We start from the raw sequence: 13,107 nt of genomic DNA, 5'->3' as shown, positions 1-13,107 counted from the left end.
AGCACCGTGTTAATGTCATCAAAAGTGAAAGTGCTGCTGAAACTCAGCAGGTCTGGCAGCATCCGTGCAGAAAAAAAGTGAAGGTTTCAAATCTAATATGACTTATTCCAGCAACTTATTTTTTTCTGCTTAGGGTCCCTGGACTCAATATTGATTTCAATAACTTTAGGGCTTGAGTTCTCTTTAGCCCAACCCCCATACACCAGGCCTTGTTATGACATACAGGTGTTTCTGGTATAATGCGATGGTTGCGTTCCTGTGCAACATCACGCCATAGAAAACCGTGCTGTAGAAAATCGCTATACCTGTGCAGTAGAAAGTTTGCACTATCCAAACCGTATCTACTATTTGTCAATCATGAGATGGCTAATTTGCGTTGATGAAACACACGTTATACCAGATGTTAGAAACGAAAATCGCTTCTCAATAATCGCTCTAGACAAATTCAGGAGAACAAAGTTTTATTAACAAGTCTGCAGAGTTGGGCACCCTTGAAAAAAAAAAGGCGCGCTGAGGCTTACAAAGTCTCCCATTATATACAGTACAAGTCCCTCCCCTCCTTGGCTCTAACAAGCCATGAGGTTCACATTCTTAAAAACATCATTATTCTTCGATTTGCACCCTTATCACAAAGTCTGCAACAAATGTCTCCAGACCCTCCCCTCCCTGGCTCTAACGAGCCATGAGGTTCACATTCTTAAACCGTCATTATTCTCCAATTTGCACTCTTATCACAAAGTCTGCAACAAATGTCTTCAGAGTCTCTAAAGTTGTTGTTTTTCTCACCCTGTAGTCTTATCAGTCAAAGACTTATTCTTCTCTGTCTGTGCTAGCGGTCTTATCAATCTGTAGCAGATGTCTCTGCATCAATCTGTAGCAGATGTCTCTCGAGTCGTTTCCCTATCCTGCAGTCTTATCAGTCAAGGACTCATCCTTCCCTGCCTGTGTTAATGGTTTCATCAATCAAGGGCCTGTTTGTTTTTTACTCTGCTCACAAATTGTCAGCATTCTGCACAATTTAAACTATTCTACTTTTGAGTATATAAAATGTTCTAGAAAAGAAACAAAAGTTTTGTCTTTTATTATAGATCAGTCTGTGGTCCAGGCACATCTTAAAGTTTAAACCGAAATTACCTCTCACAATTCCACCCTTTTCTTTCTTTAAGATGTGCCTGACCAAGATAAGCCCCCCCTCCCTCAAGGGCCCGGGAAATCCTTGGTCTTTCGCAGCAACATCACTTTAAGTTCCCGTGTCCCATGTTGTGGAACCACCACTGCCTGGAGTCGGGAAATATTTTTCTGAATTAAAAACTGAATACAGGGAGTTAGGCAGGGTGTTACGAGAAGAAGAATCATGCCTCCCCCAACCACCAGCAACGCCGTGTGCCACCAGCTACCACCTAGGAGACCATCCCACCATCCGATGCCACTAAGAGGACGCCAAGATTGTACTGGCACATGGGCCAATTTCCGAATTTCATCGGAAATTTTCAAAACCGCTTTACCATTATCGTCAATTTCTAGACAGCAGTTTGTCAGGTTAAATTTCCCGCACACACCCCCCTCCGAGGCCAACAGATAATCCAAGGCAAGTCGGTTTTGATATATAGCAGCCCTCATCTGATCCTGCTGCTTAGCCAACAACTCTAGGGCCAGGGCAGTCCGGTTAGTAATGACCTCTACGACTGCTTGGAGCCTGATAATTCGATTTAACATATAGATAGGAGTACGATATCCCCATGATCCGTCCTGTGCCCACGTAGCCGGCCCGTAGTATTCAATAATCCGGGCCGGTGGCCACTCATCCCCCCAATCACCGACTTGGATATCCCTTGGCGACCTACGCAGGGAGTCAAAGAGTTTAACTCCCAAATCATCGCCTTCCTCCCGGGGTAATAGGAAGAACGCAGGTCGTATTAGACCCAGGAAGCATACCCCAGCCCATCCCATGGGCAGTTTGGAGTATGCCTGATTACCGCATATCCAAAATAGGCCATCTGGAGCAGGCCCTCCCTGCCTCACAACGTCATCCCACAGCTCCTTTACCCCGGGGACGCCCTCATAAGGACCAGGACCACTGCAATTCCAGTATTCGGACTCCTGGACCAGAGTCTGGACAGGAGTATCCCAGCATCGATTCCCCCGACAACCACCACTCCAGACTCTCATCATGCCATCGGAAGAATCAGAACCTAATTCATCAGAGGAGGAATCAGTACGTAATGGAACGCAATTTTTATGACCTCGGTTTGCAATGTACCAAGTAATATCCTCAGGCCACCATACTCGCGTGGTTGCATCCAATATATTCTGACAGGGGCTAATCCCTACCTTCACGGTCCCCTTGCCTTCAATACAGAACTGGCCCTCAGGGCTGTTTGTCAGTCTCCACCCCTGGCTTTTTCTGTCGTTGTCATGAGTCCAAGTGGTTTGCAGCAATTCCCCTATGTCTAAGCTTTGACCAGTCCACGGCCATTGTTCCGACATATGCGGCACCCCACCGACCCAGCAATTGCTAACATTTAAAACAGTGGCTATTCTAGAGGTGAGATCAATAAACAGGTTTTGTGTAACATCAGGGAGTTCAATCTTTCCTTCTACCTCTGCGTATACAGATGGCACTTTAGGGAGCACGACCGTTCCCTGACGGTCTTGCTCTTTCCCCAACCCCCGATCAGTGATCTGTATCTTGGTCTCCTTGACTCTGTCAACCTGCTCCCTGAGCAACACGGAGGATAGGTCCCACCTCCCAGTTTTGCTAATACACACCCAGCGGTCATTTATAGGGCATCCATGGATTTTGCCACCGTATCCTTTATTATATACCTGATAATAGGGTCTCCCATCCTCCCAACATTCATGGCGTGCACTCACATCGTAACACCTATCGTCCACATAGGAATGGGACACAAATGATCCCGAATAGATTCGAATCCCAAGTCTTACTGTAGTTCGACATTTGTCACATCTCCCCTCACCCTCCCCCACATACAGGAGTAAACTGATCAATATCCCCACCAATACAGTCCAAGTAGAGTTCATTATTGCTGTCTTTTCAGTTTTACCGACAACGGCTTGTCCCCTCGCTCGCATGTCCAGGTGCTTTCTTCTTCAGGCGGAACAGGCCCCTTTATCCTTGATGCGTGGACCCACCCTTTTTCTTTCGTCCGAACAACTGCTTCAGTTGTTAACAGAACCAGGAACGGTCCTTCCCACTGCGGCTGGAGCTTTTCGGCCTTCCAGGTCTTAACAAGTATCCAATCTCCGGGCTCCACCTTATGCAGGAGGAAGTCGAGCGGCGGACTCTGAGCCAGGAGACCTTTCCTCCGGAGTTCTGCAAAAGAACGGGATAAGGCCAGTAAATAGGTTCGGATAAATACATCCCCCCATTGTAGAGTGGGACATCCATCAACCTTACTCCAATACGGTAATCCGAACAGCATTTCATAGGGGGAAACCCCGACATCTCGGCGAGGTGCCGTACGTATCCTCATTAGGGCAATGGGCAGGCACTTTGGCCAGGGTAACTTAGTTTCTAACATCAGCTTAGTCAATTGGGTCTTGAGCGTGCCATTCATTCTCTCAACTCGACCCGAACTCTGAGGATGCCAGGGTGCGTGGAATTTCCATTGGATACCCAGGGCAGTACAGATCAAATGGTGTAGCTTAGAAATAAAATGCGTCCCGCAGTCGGAGTCGATAGATTCCATTATGCCATATCTCGGGATTATGTTCTCTAACAACAGTCGGGCCACGGTTGGTGCATCGCCTTTGGCAGTTGGGAAAGCCTCTACCCAGTGAGTGAAATGGTCTACTATTACTAGCAGATATTTCCATCTCTGTACTGGGGGTAATTCTGTAAAGTCGACTTGGATCCTCTGAAATGGCCTAATCGCGAGGGGCTGACCACCGGCATGGCATAGAACGCATGGCCTTCTGATTAATACGCCGGCAAGTGGGGCATCCGACTACCTCTTGTTGGGCTAATGTGTACATCCCCCTGCATACATAGTCTCTCAGGATTGTATCACACATGGCTTGCACCCCCCAGTGGGTCTGATGGTGTAATCGGTGCAGAATACCCCGGGTGATCTGTTTGTTCAGTACTTGTCTCCCATCAGGAACCGTCCACTTCCCGTTAGTATCTAGCCGGGCACCCAATTGATCCATTTTATCAATCTCCCCCTGGGTGAAGACGGGTTGTTTAGCGAGCCCTTCCCTCAACGGTATTAACGTTAACAATTGGACGGATTTTTCGACCGCTGCCCGCTTGGCTTCCTCGTCTGCCAGCCGGTTTCCCACCGCTTCCGGTGTCGACCCCTTCTGGTGACCGGGTACATGGACTACTGCAAGTTCCGTAGGTAACGCCAGGGCTTCCAACGTTAGGCTGATCATTTGTTCGTGAGCTAATTCTTTTCCCCGGGAAGTTATCAATCCTCGCTCTTTCCAGATTTTCCCGAAAGTATGAACGACTCCGTATGCATACTTTGAGTCAGTATATATGGTTCCCACTTTCCCTTCCAACAACTTCAGGGCCCTCTGGAGGGCATACAACTCACAGGATTGGGCTGACCACTTCCCGGGCAGTCGTCCGGACTCAATCGTCCGTTTCATTGCACCATCTATGACAGCATAGCCACTGTATCGTACTCCACTGATGCACCGGGAGGACCCGTCGATATACAGTTCCTGTCCCTCACCCAGCGGGGCTTCTTGCAGGTCCTCTCGGCTCTTGGTCTGCAAGTCCACAAATTCCACACAATCATGCTCCTGTTCCCCATCTGCTGGACGTCCGTACAGAAACTGGGCTGGGTTGCAACTGAGATCTTTTGCAAAATTGAGATCGTTCCCAGTCATCAAAATCGTCTCATACTTCAGGATGCGAGAGTCTGTTAACCAGCGGTGAGCCTTTTGAGCCAGTATGGTACTAACCGAATGTGGGGAGTATACTGTGATCCTTCCTCCAAAGGTAAGTTTTCGGGCCTCTTCTACTAACATTGCCGTAGCTGCCACTGCCTGTATACAGGTCGGCCATCCACATGACACAGGGTCTAACATTTTTGACAAAAATGCAACCGGCTGACGTTTCCCTGCCCGCAGCTGAGTAAGCACACCCTGGGCAATTCCGCCGGCGCTATTAACATATAACTGGAACGGTTCCTTCAGGGTGGGTAAAGCCAATACCGGAGCTCGAATCAGTTTACTTTTAATAATATTAAATCGCTGCTCCTCCTCATCTGACCAGTCCACCTTTTGTCCTTCTTGTCCCAGTTTGTCGTACAAAAATTTTACTAAAGTGGTGTAACTTTCAATCCATATCCGGCAATACCCTACTAGTCCCAGGAATTGTCTGACTTCCTTCTTCGTCCTGGGTATTGGCATACCCGTAATCCCTGATATTCGTTCTGGCGTGATACGGCGGTGCCCCTTACTGACTTGATGGCCTAGATATCTTACTTCTCGCTCCACAAACTGGAGTTTTGTCCTGGAGACGCGTAGACACTGTTTCCCCAGGAAGTTCAGCAGGGCAACGGTGTCTGCTCGTACCTCCTCTTCTCTTGGTCCTGAGAGTAAGAGATCATCGACATATTGGAGCAATTGATTCTCCGCGTTACACCGAAATCCTCCTAAGATCTGCTCCAGTATTTGTCCAAACAAATTGGGTGACTCCGTGAATCCCTGCGGCAAGACCATCCATCTTAACTGTCGCTTTCGTCCTGTGAAGGGATTCTCCCATTCAAAGGCAAAAAGGTTCCGACTTTCTTCGTCAAGGGGGCAACTCCAGAAAGCATCCTTCAGATCTATTACGCTGAACCATTCATGTTCGGGGGGAATTTTACTCATTAACGTGTAGGGATTAGGTACCACCGGGTATCTAGCCTGGACTACTTCATTCAACCCCCGCAAGTCTTGCACCAGCCTATATGTCCCGTCCGGCTTCCTCACAGGGAGTATTGGAGTATTGAAAGGGGACATGCATTCCTCCAGTAGTCCATCTGTGATTAATCTTTCTATCACAGGTTGTAACCCCTCCCGCCCTTCCATAGCAATCGGGTATTGTTTCCTTCTTACCGGGCCTCTTCCTGGTAACATGGTGATTTGGAGAGGTTTGATGTTTAGACCCCCTCTATTCCCCTCTCGGTACCATACTTCCGGGTCTATTTGTTGATCATCTTCTTCGGTGATGGCGAACAACCTTACCACCATTTCCCCGTTATTTGGTACCGTTCCGATCCCTAGTTTGACCTGCAAGTCTCTTCCTAACAAATTAAACCCCGCCGATGGCAGTAGAAGGAGGTCTCGTTTAGTAGTTCTGTTTTCATACCCAATTTCCACGTCCTCCACCACTGGGACTTGTAATTTCTGTCCTCCAATTCCAGATACCCCCATAACTTTTCCTCCTGCTCGGGTGCCGGGGGGTATTTGGATTATACTTGATCTTTCGGCTCCCGAGTCCACCATAAATGTGATCTCCGATCCTTGGGGCCCTACTTTCAAGTTTACCAGGGGTTCCTGTCGATAGTCCTTTTGCCCCAAGGGTAGGAACCCCCGACCTCCCTAATCTTCCTCCATCAGGGCGTATAACCTCACCTCCCGCTTGTAGCGGGAGCACTCCCGTTTAAAATGTCCCTCTTCATTACAATAGTAACATCTGAGTGTCCTCTTCGTTTCCCTGTCGCGGTCTCGCGTTCCTCCACTCTTCCTTTGTTCCGGCCATGGTTCTCTTTTCCTCTGCTCTTGCCACGACTCTCCCCTTTCCTGTTTCTGCCACGGCTCTCCCTTTTCCCTTCTTCCAGCTGTCATTTGTTGCACCGTTTGCATCATTATCTTTGTCACCTTCTTTTGCTTCTCATCGTCCCTTCTCACAAACACCTTTTGCGCCTCCCGTAGTAATTCACTTAAAGATTTACTATCCCAATCATCCATTTTCTCTAACTTCTTTCGTATGTCCGGCCAGGCCTTTGATACAAACTCTACCCGTATGAGTTGTTGCCCCACGTCCGTCTCAGGGTCCACCCCAGCAAACTGCTGCAAATTCTTCCTAATCCTGTCTAGGAAGTCCGTAGGGGTTTCCTCCGGGTTTTGATGATTACCAAAGGCCTTGGTAAAATTGTGCCCCTTCGGGGCTGCGTGTCTTATTCCTTTTATCCAATATTCCCGCATGTCTCTCATGTTGCGCCGTCCTTCCTCCGTGTTCTTATCCCACTCGGGGTCGGTGAGGGGAAACTTCTGCTCCCCTCCTTCTCCCCCCTCTCTCTCCCAGACCAAGAGCGCAGCTTGTCGTATCATCTGACGCTCCTGGCTAGAGAACAATGTTTTCATGATGGAACACATCTCTTCCCACGTGTAAATATTCGGACCCAGGAACTGATCCAATTGTTCAGCAAGTCCCATGGGGTCCTCTAGTAGACCCTTCATCTCCCTCCTGAAATTCCGTACTTCAGTACTCGTCAAGGGAACGTTCACATATCCTGTCCTTCCTTCCTCGCCCCCCATGGGCACTTCCCGGAGTGGATTCATTCTTGCAATCGAGACAGGGTTTTGTCTGTGACCCTTTCCAGCTTGAGATCTGGTCTGTACCCCTGAGGTAGTTTGTGATTCCTCCCCATTTTCTTCCCCTTCCCCTGAATCGTCGTCACCCGAAGGAACATTTTGTGGGGCAGACGGGGTCACGTAGGGCGGCGGTAAGTGATCTAAAGGGTCCCATTCTTTCTGCCCTTTCGAGTCTTTATTAGTTACCTGCATTTGGCAAGATATCGTAACCGGCAGCCAACAAAGGGCATAATCATTTTCTTCCAGATTAACATCAGGTTTTGAATTGACATATAAAATGAGGGCTTGCCGGACCCAGTCTTCGTCAGTACCGAATCTAGGCCACCACATTGAGTCGCCCTGAATAGGTTTCTGGGACCACTTTTGACAGTATTTTACCATCTTCCTTTTAGATTTTCCCTTTCTTCCACCCTGATCCCAATTATTTAGCATTCTCCCTAACGGACTATCGTCAGGTACCCCGGGGTATGTGTCATTGTCCCTGTTTAAGCCTACCTTTCCCTTAATCGCCTTAGATCCCTTATTTCCCATTTCCGAGGACTTCGTATTTTTCCCGTGATAATCTATCACAATGTAGCCAATTCCCGGACCTTCAGTCCCGTGATCGCCCAGGTTCCTTTGCAGGCACCCCCGGTCTTTGGATTCCTGTGTCCTACGTCTCTGTGACACAGATCACAGGCACCCCGTAGGTACACGTTCCTCCTCAAACACGGTCTCTGCAAAATCCCTCACAGGCGAGCCCCAGTTTCTAGATTCCTGAGTCCCACGTCTCTGTAGAAAAATCCACAGGCACCCCGTAGGTCCCCAGTCCTCCGGAAACACGGTCCCCGCAAGTTTTTTTTTTCTTACCTGGGTTCGGTGCACCGAAATTACTCGATCGTTAACCGTCCCCACTGCCTCGGGTACACCCCTCCTTTGTTTTCCTGAGCCTCCCGGATATCACTCGCTCAAGCCGCGCGGGGCGACAAGCAAGGAATCAGGGACTGCCGAACTCGGCAGGGTGCACCTTCTCCGATATCCTTCCTCAACTCCCCTTGCGGCCGGAGTGTTGATCCCGGACGAGCCCCCAAGTTGTTAGAAACGAAAATCGCTTCTCAATAATCGCTCTAGACAAATTCAGGAGAACAAAGTTTTATTAACAAGTCTGCAGAGTTGGGCACCCTTGAAAAAAAAAAGGCACGCTGAGGCTTACAAAGTCTCCCATTATATACAGTACAAGTCCCTCCCCTCCTTGGCTCTAACAAGCCATGAGGTTCACATTCTTAAAAACATCATTATTCTTCGATTTGCACCCTTATCACAAAGTCTGCAACAAATGTCTCCATACCCTCCCCTCCCTGGCTCTAACGAGCCATGAGGTTCACATTCTTAAATCGTCATTATTCTCCAATTTGCACTCTTATCACAAAGTCTGCAACAAATGTCTTCAGAGTCTCTAAAGTTGTTGTTTTTCTCACCCTGTAGTCTTATCAGTCAAAGACTTATTCTTCTCTGTCTGTGCTAGCGGTCTTATCAATCTGTAGCAGATGTCTCTGCATCAATCTGTAGCAGATGTCTCTCGAGTCGTTTCCCTATCCTGCAGTCTTATCAGTCAAGGACTCATCCTTCCCTGCCTGTGTTAATGGTTTCATCAATCAAGGGCCTGTTTGTTTTTTACTCTGCTCACAAATTGTCAGCATTCTGCACAATTTAAACTATTCTACTTTTGAGTATATAAAATGTTCTAGAAAAGAAACAAAAGTTTTGTCTTTTATTATAGATCAGTCTGTGGTCCAGGCACATCTTAAAGTTTAAACCGAAATTACCTCTCACACCAGAAATACTAATGGTCTGCTATTACACACAGCCTATTGTTAACCACTAATAGTCCTCCATTAACAGCTATTCACCCTCATAGCCAGATCGTTATCTACTACTTTGCGCAACTGTTGTCTCTCTTTGAGTGCTAACCCCATTGAGGTTTGCTTCTTAGCCCTTCACCCCCCACTCTAATGTCTGCATATGAACCGAAATTTTCCTAGCTACCATCAGTTCTGAGGAAGGGTCAGTCGACCCAAAACATTAACTCTTGATTTCTTTCCACACAGGCTGTCAGACCTGCTGAGCTTTTCCAGCAATTTATGTTCCCAATTTACAGTATCCGCAGTTCTTTCGGTTTTTACGACATATTTGAAATCTGTGATCTCCACCACCTAGAAGGACAAGGTCAGCAAATGCATGAGAAGACTATCATATCTGTAAGACCCCCTCCAAGCCACAAGTCATCCAGACCTGGAGCTAAACCACTTTTCCTTCATTGTTGCGAAGTCAAAATCTTGGAAATCCCTCCCTAATGACATGTGGGATGTGTTTCCGCTTATTTTGTTTCTGTCTGGGTGAGCCTCCGAGATTTGTGTGCTACAGTTACTTCCAGAACAGTTACTTCCGTTGTTGGCAGGCCAATTACCATGTTCAGACCTTAGACTTTACCACACTGACTGTTCAAGAAGGGAGAAAGTGAGGACTGCTGATGCTGGAGACCAGAGTTGAAAAGTGTGGTGCTGATTATGCCCGAAACGTCGATTCTCCTGCTCTTTGGATGCTGCCTGACCTGCTCCCCTTTCCAGCACCACACTTTTCAATTCTGTTCAAGAAGGGAGCTCACCAGTACCTTCTCAAGAGAAATTAAAATGAATAAGTCGTGACAACACACATGTCCTATGAATGAATTCAGAAAAAGCATTTCTTCTTTGTAAAACTTATCACGCATTCCTATCTCTCTAATGTTTGGACCCTTTCAAAATAAGAGTTTTGCTATTTAGAACTAAGATAAGGAGAAATTTCTCCATGCTGGAGTGGTGGATAGATGTCTAGACATCAAAGATATCAAGAGAAATGAGGATAGTGCAGGAAAATAGCATTGAGATCGAAGATCAGCCAGGATGTAGTTGAATGAAAAAGCAGACTGAAGGGGTCTGAAGAATCTCACCACTATATATCCCTGAGTGGAATCTGTTGTCTTATTGTCTACTGTGTTGATGTGTAATGCCCTGGAGGATGATGCTTAAATCCAAAATAATTATCATCCAGTGTGAGTTTGTTTAGTAGTTGGAAGCAGACAGTGATAGAAAGCTAGTCATTATATATGGCTTGTGTGTTGGATGAAAGTGTTCCTGAGGCCTCAATTGTTGCATGCACCCTCTACATCATTTTTGACTGAGAATAAGTGGATAATAATTAGATTAGATTAGATTACTTACAGTGTGGAAACAGGCCCTTCGGCCCAACAAGTCCACACCGACCCTCCGAAGCGGAACCCACCCATACCCCTACATTTACCCCTTACCTAACACTACGGGCAATTTAGTATAGCCAATTCACCTGGCCCTGCACATCTTTGGACTGTGGGAGGAAACCGGAGCACCCGGAGGAAACCCACGCAGACACGGGGAGAACGTGCAAACTCCACACAGTTAGTCGCCTGAGGCAGGAATTGAACCCGGGTCTCTGGCGCTGTGAGGCAGCAGTGCTAACCGCTGTGCCACTGTGCCGCCCCCTTTCTAAAATCAGTTCTCTCACAACCTTGTCCAATTTGCTACTGAACTATATTAATAATATCAGGTATTAATGGGTAATAAGACCACAAAGGAAATTCAAGTAGGGAGACGCACGGCTTAATCAAGGAAACATAATTATATTTCAAAGGGATACGAAGGTAGTTGGTTCAAGTACAGAATGTCAATGTGCTAAACCTTTTCATTGTTGGAACTAATTTCAATTTGAATCAACATTACAAATCCATTCACTAACATGTGAAGATAATCACTCTCTTTGAACAAAATCTCAATGTACCGGAAACCATTTCCCATCTCATCCATGTGGAAATCCAATATACCAATTGTTTTGGTTTTGCTTTTATACCAATAAAGCAAACCCAACACTCATTTCTATCTCAAAGGACCCCAAAGTACCAACCCCAATTGCATTCATATCCATTGATCTACATCCCAAATGTAACCAAATTTCTTTATTAACATCATACAGAGTCCCAAAATAGTAATACATCCATTACCTTTGAAGGGTTGTGGATACTTTTTTTCTTCATGGTAATGAATTGATTTGATTTATTGTAGTCACGTGTACCTAATTACAGTGAAAAGTTTTGTTTTGCAGGCAGATCATAGCAAACAAGGACACACAAATAGACAGAGTGAGGCATACAGGGTTACTGCTGCACAGGAAGTGCACAAAACAACATCAACATTAGCAAGATCAACATTATTTAAAGTTAAAGAGATTTTGGAATTGAGGTATTTCGAAGTGGTGTATTTGGAAATAAGGTACATTTTAAAATGTAGACAGTATCAAAGCCAGATTGGCCAGTTTGTGCATTGCCAACAGCTCACAGTACAAGTCACATCAATACAATGAGGATCAAACGCCTCATTCCAGGCCAGGACAGCCACTATTCATTTGGGATAGAGGAGTTGTGTTATTTTCTTTAAATTCCTCCTTCTAAAGAAAGGAGATATAACCAGTTTTAATGCCATGATCACCAGGAGAATTACTGAAAGCAGAATAAAGAGTATGTTCACAGCGCCTCTTGCTGGAGAAACAGAGAGAAAAAAGGTAAATGAATGTATTAACTTATAGAAAGACAAGACTGTTTGTGGGTGGGGTGGGAGGGCACACTTAGACTCGTGAAAAGAATGCATTTTGACTTTTCTTCCATATGCTTACGTGTTGCCAGTGAGATAAAACCTGAGTGATTCAACTGGCTCCATCCCACCAATGGCTGCCTGCCCGTGGGAGAAACAAGAAAACTACATGGGGTCATTTTAACCCTCTGAGTGGGGACAGTTTAAAAAGCCAAGGCCACTTATCCATGATGGCATTGTTAGTGTTCTATTAAATACAAGCTTATCAGATCCCTCATTGCATCATATGCCCCCACTGCAATACTTTATGTCGATGGTCTACATAACGAGATTCCTGTTAGGCCAACGCAGTGAGGAAGAGGCCCAAAACGAAAACATGTTCAAGCCTTTTCAATTGAACAAGAGCTTGGGGGAAATAACTCCCACATTCTCCACGGCAACAGCTCAACCAATCAGTAACCAGTTAGCAACCAATCCAGAGGTAGCCTGACAGAGCAAGGCTGAGTGGATGTTTCTTTTTATGGGGGATTCCCAGAGGCAGAATTTTGGAAAATGGGGTTTCCATTCAGATGGAAAGGAGGACGAGCATCTCCTCTCCAAGGCTTGCTAATTAGCCCTTGCTGTGTTATCCCAGTGTGAATGGAGAATGGGAACAGAAACAGTGAGCTGGCTTTGCATGATGGAGCTCTGAGAATTGAGATCATAATGAGATGTGCGGGGACCAGGTTTAAACTCCGTCACGCTTGCTGCTGTGAAGAATTGCTGACTGGAGTCCAGTGGCGTTCTCAGTGGAGAAGGTAGGCAGCAGGAGTTATTCCGAGTTCTCTCGAAGGGCAATAATATTAGAGCAGGCTGTGTGGCTGTGCCATCTCCCTGGGACTGAGCCTGCTGCTGTGGAGTAGACCAAGATAGGCCA

The 13,107-nt window shown here is 46.5% G+C and overlaps 1 protein-coding gene across 1 annotated transcript; it reads right to left on the bottom strand.

Annotated features, from left to right (window-relative positions):
* Positions 1 to 444: 444 nt before the first annotated feature.
* On the bottom strand, positions 445 to 13,030 carry LOC148148351 (endogenous retrovirus group 3 member 1 Env polyprotein-like). The gene is made up of 2 exons (XM_087993774.1): positions 8,404 to 13,030; positions 445 to 3,334 (listed from the first exon to the last, which is right to left on the bottom strand). The coding sequence occupies exon 2, from the start codon at positions 3,091 to 3,093 to the stop codon at positions 1,198 to 1,200; it is 1,896 nt and encodes a 631-aa protein (XP_087849900.1). The 5' UTR covers positions 3,094 to 3,334; positions 8,404 to 13,030; the 3' UTR covers positions 445 to 1,197.
* Between the last annotated feature and the right edge of the window lie 77 nt (positions 13,031 to 13,107).

The sequence above is a fragment of the Chiloscyllium plagiosum genome, unplaced genomic scaffold (assembly GCF_037043375.1).
Source record: "Chiloscyllium plagiosum isolate Xiang-an unplaced genomic scaffold, Cpla_swu_hap1 HiC_scaffold_13, whole genome shotgun sequence".
Lineage (NCBI taxonomy): Eukaryota > Metazoa > Chordata > Chondrichthyes > Orectolobiformes > Hemiscylliidae > Chiloscyllium > Chiloscyllium plagiosum.
Note: the sequence above shows the minus strand (reverse complement) of the source record. Positions and strands in the feature narration are given on the sequence as shown.

Excerpts from the sequence above, each read along its gene's own strand:
- LOC148148351 (XM_087993774.1), bottom strand. The coding sequence starts at position 3,093 with ATGCGAGCGAGGGGACAAGCCGTTGTCGGTAAAACTGAAAAGACAGCA.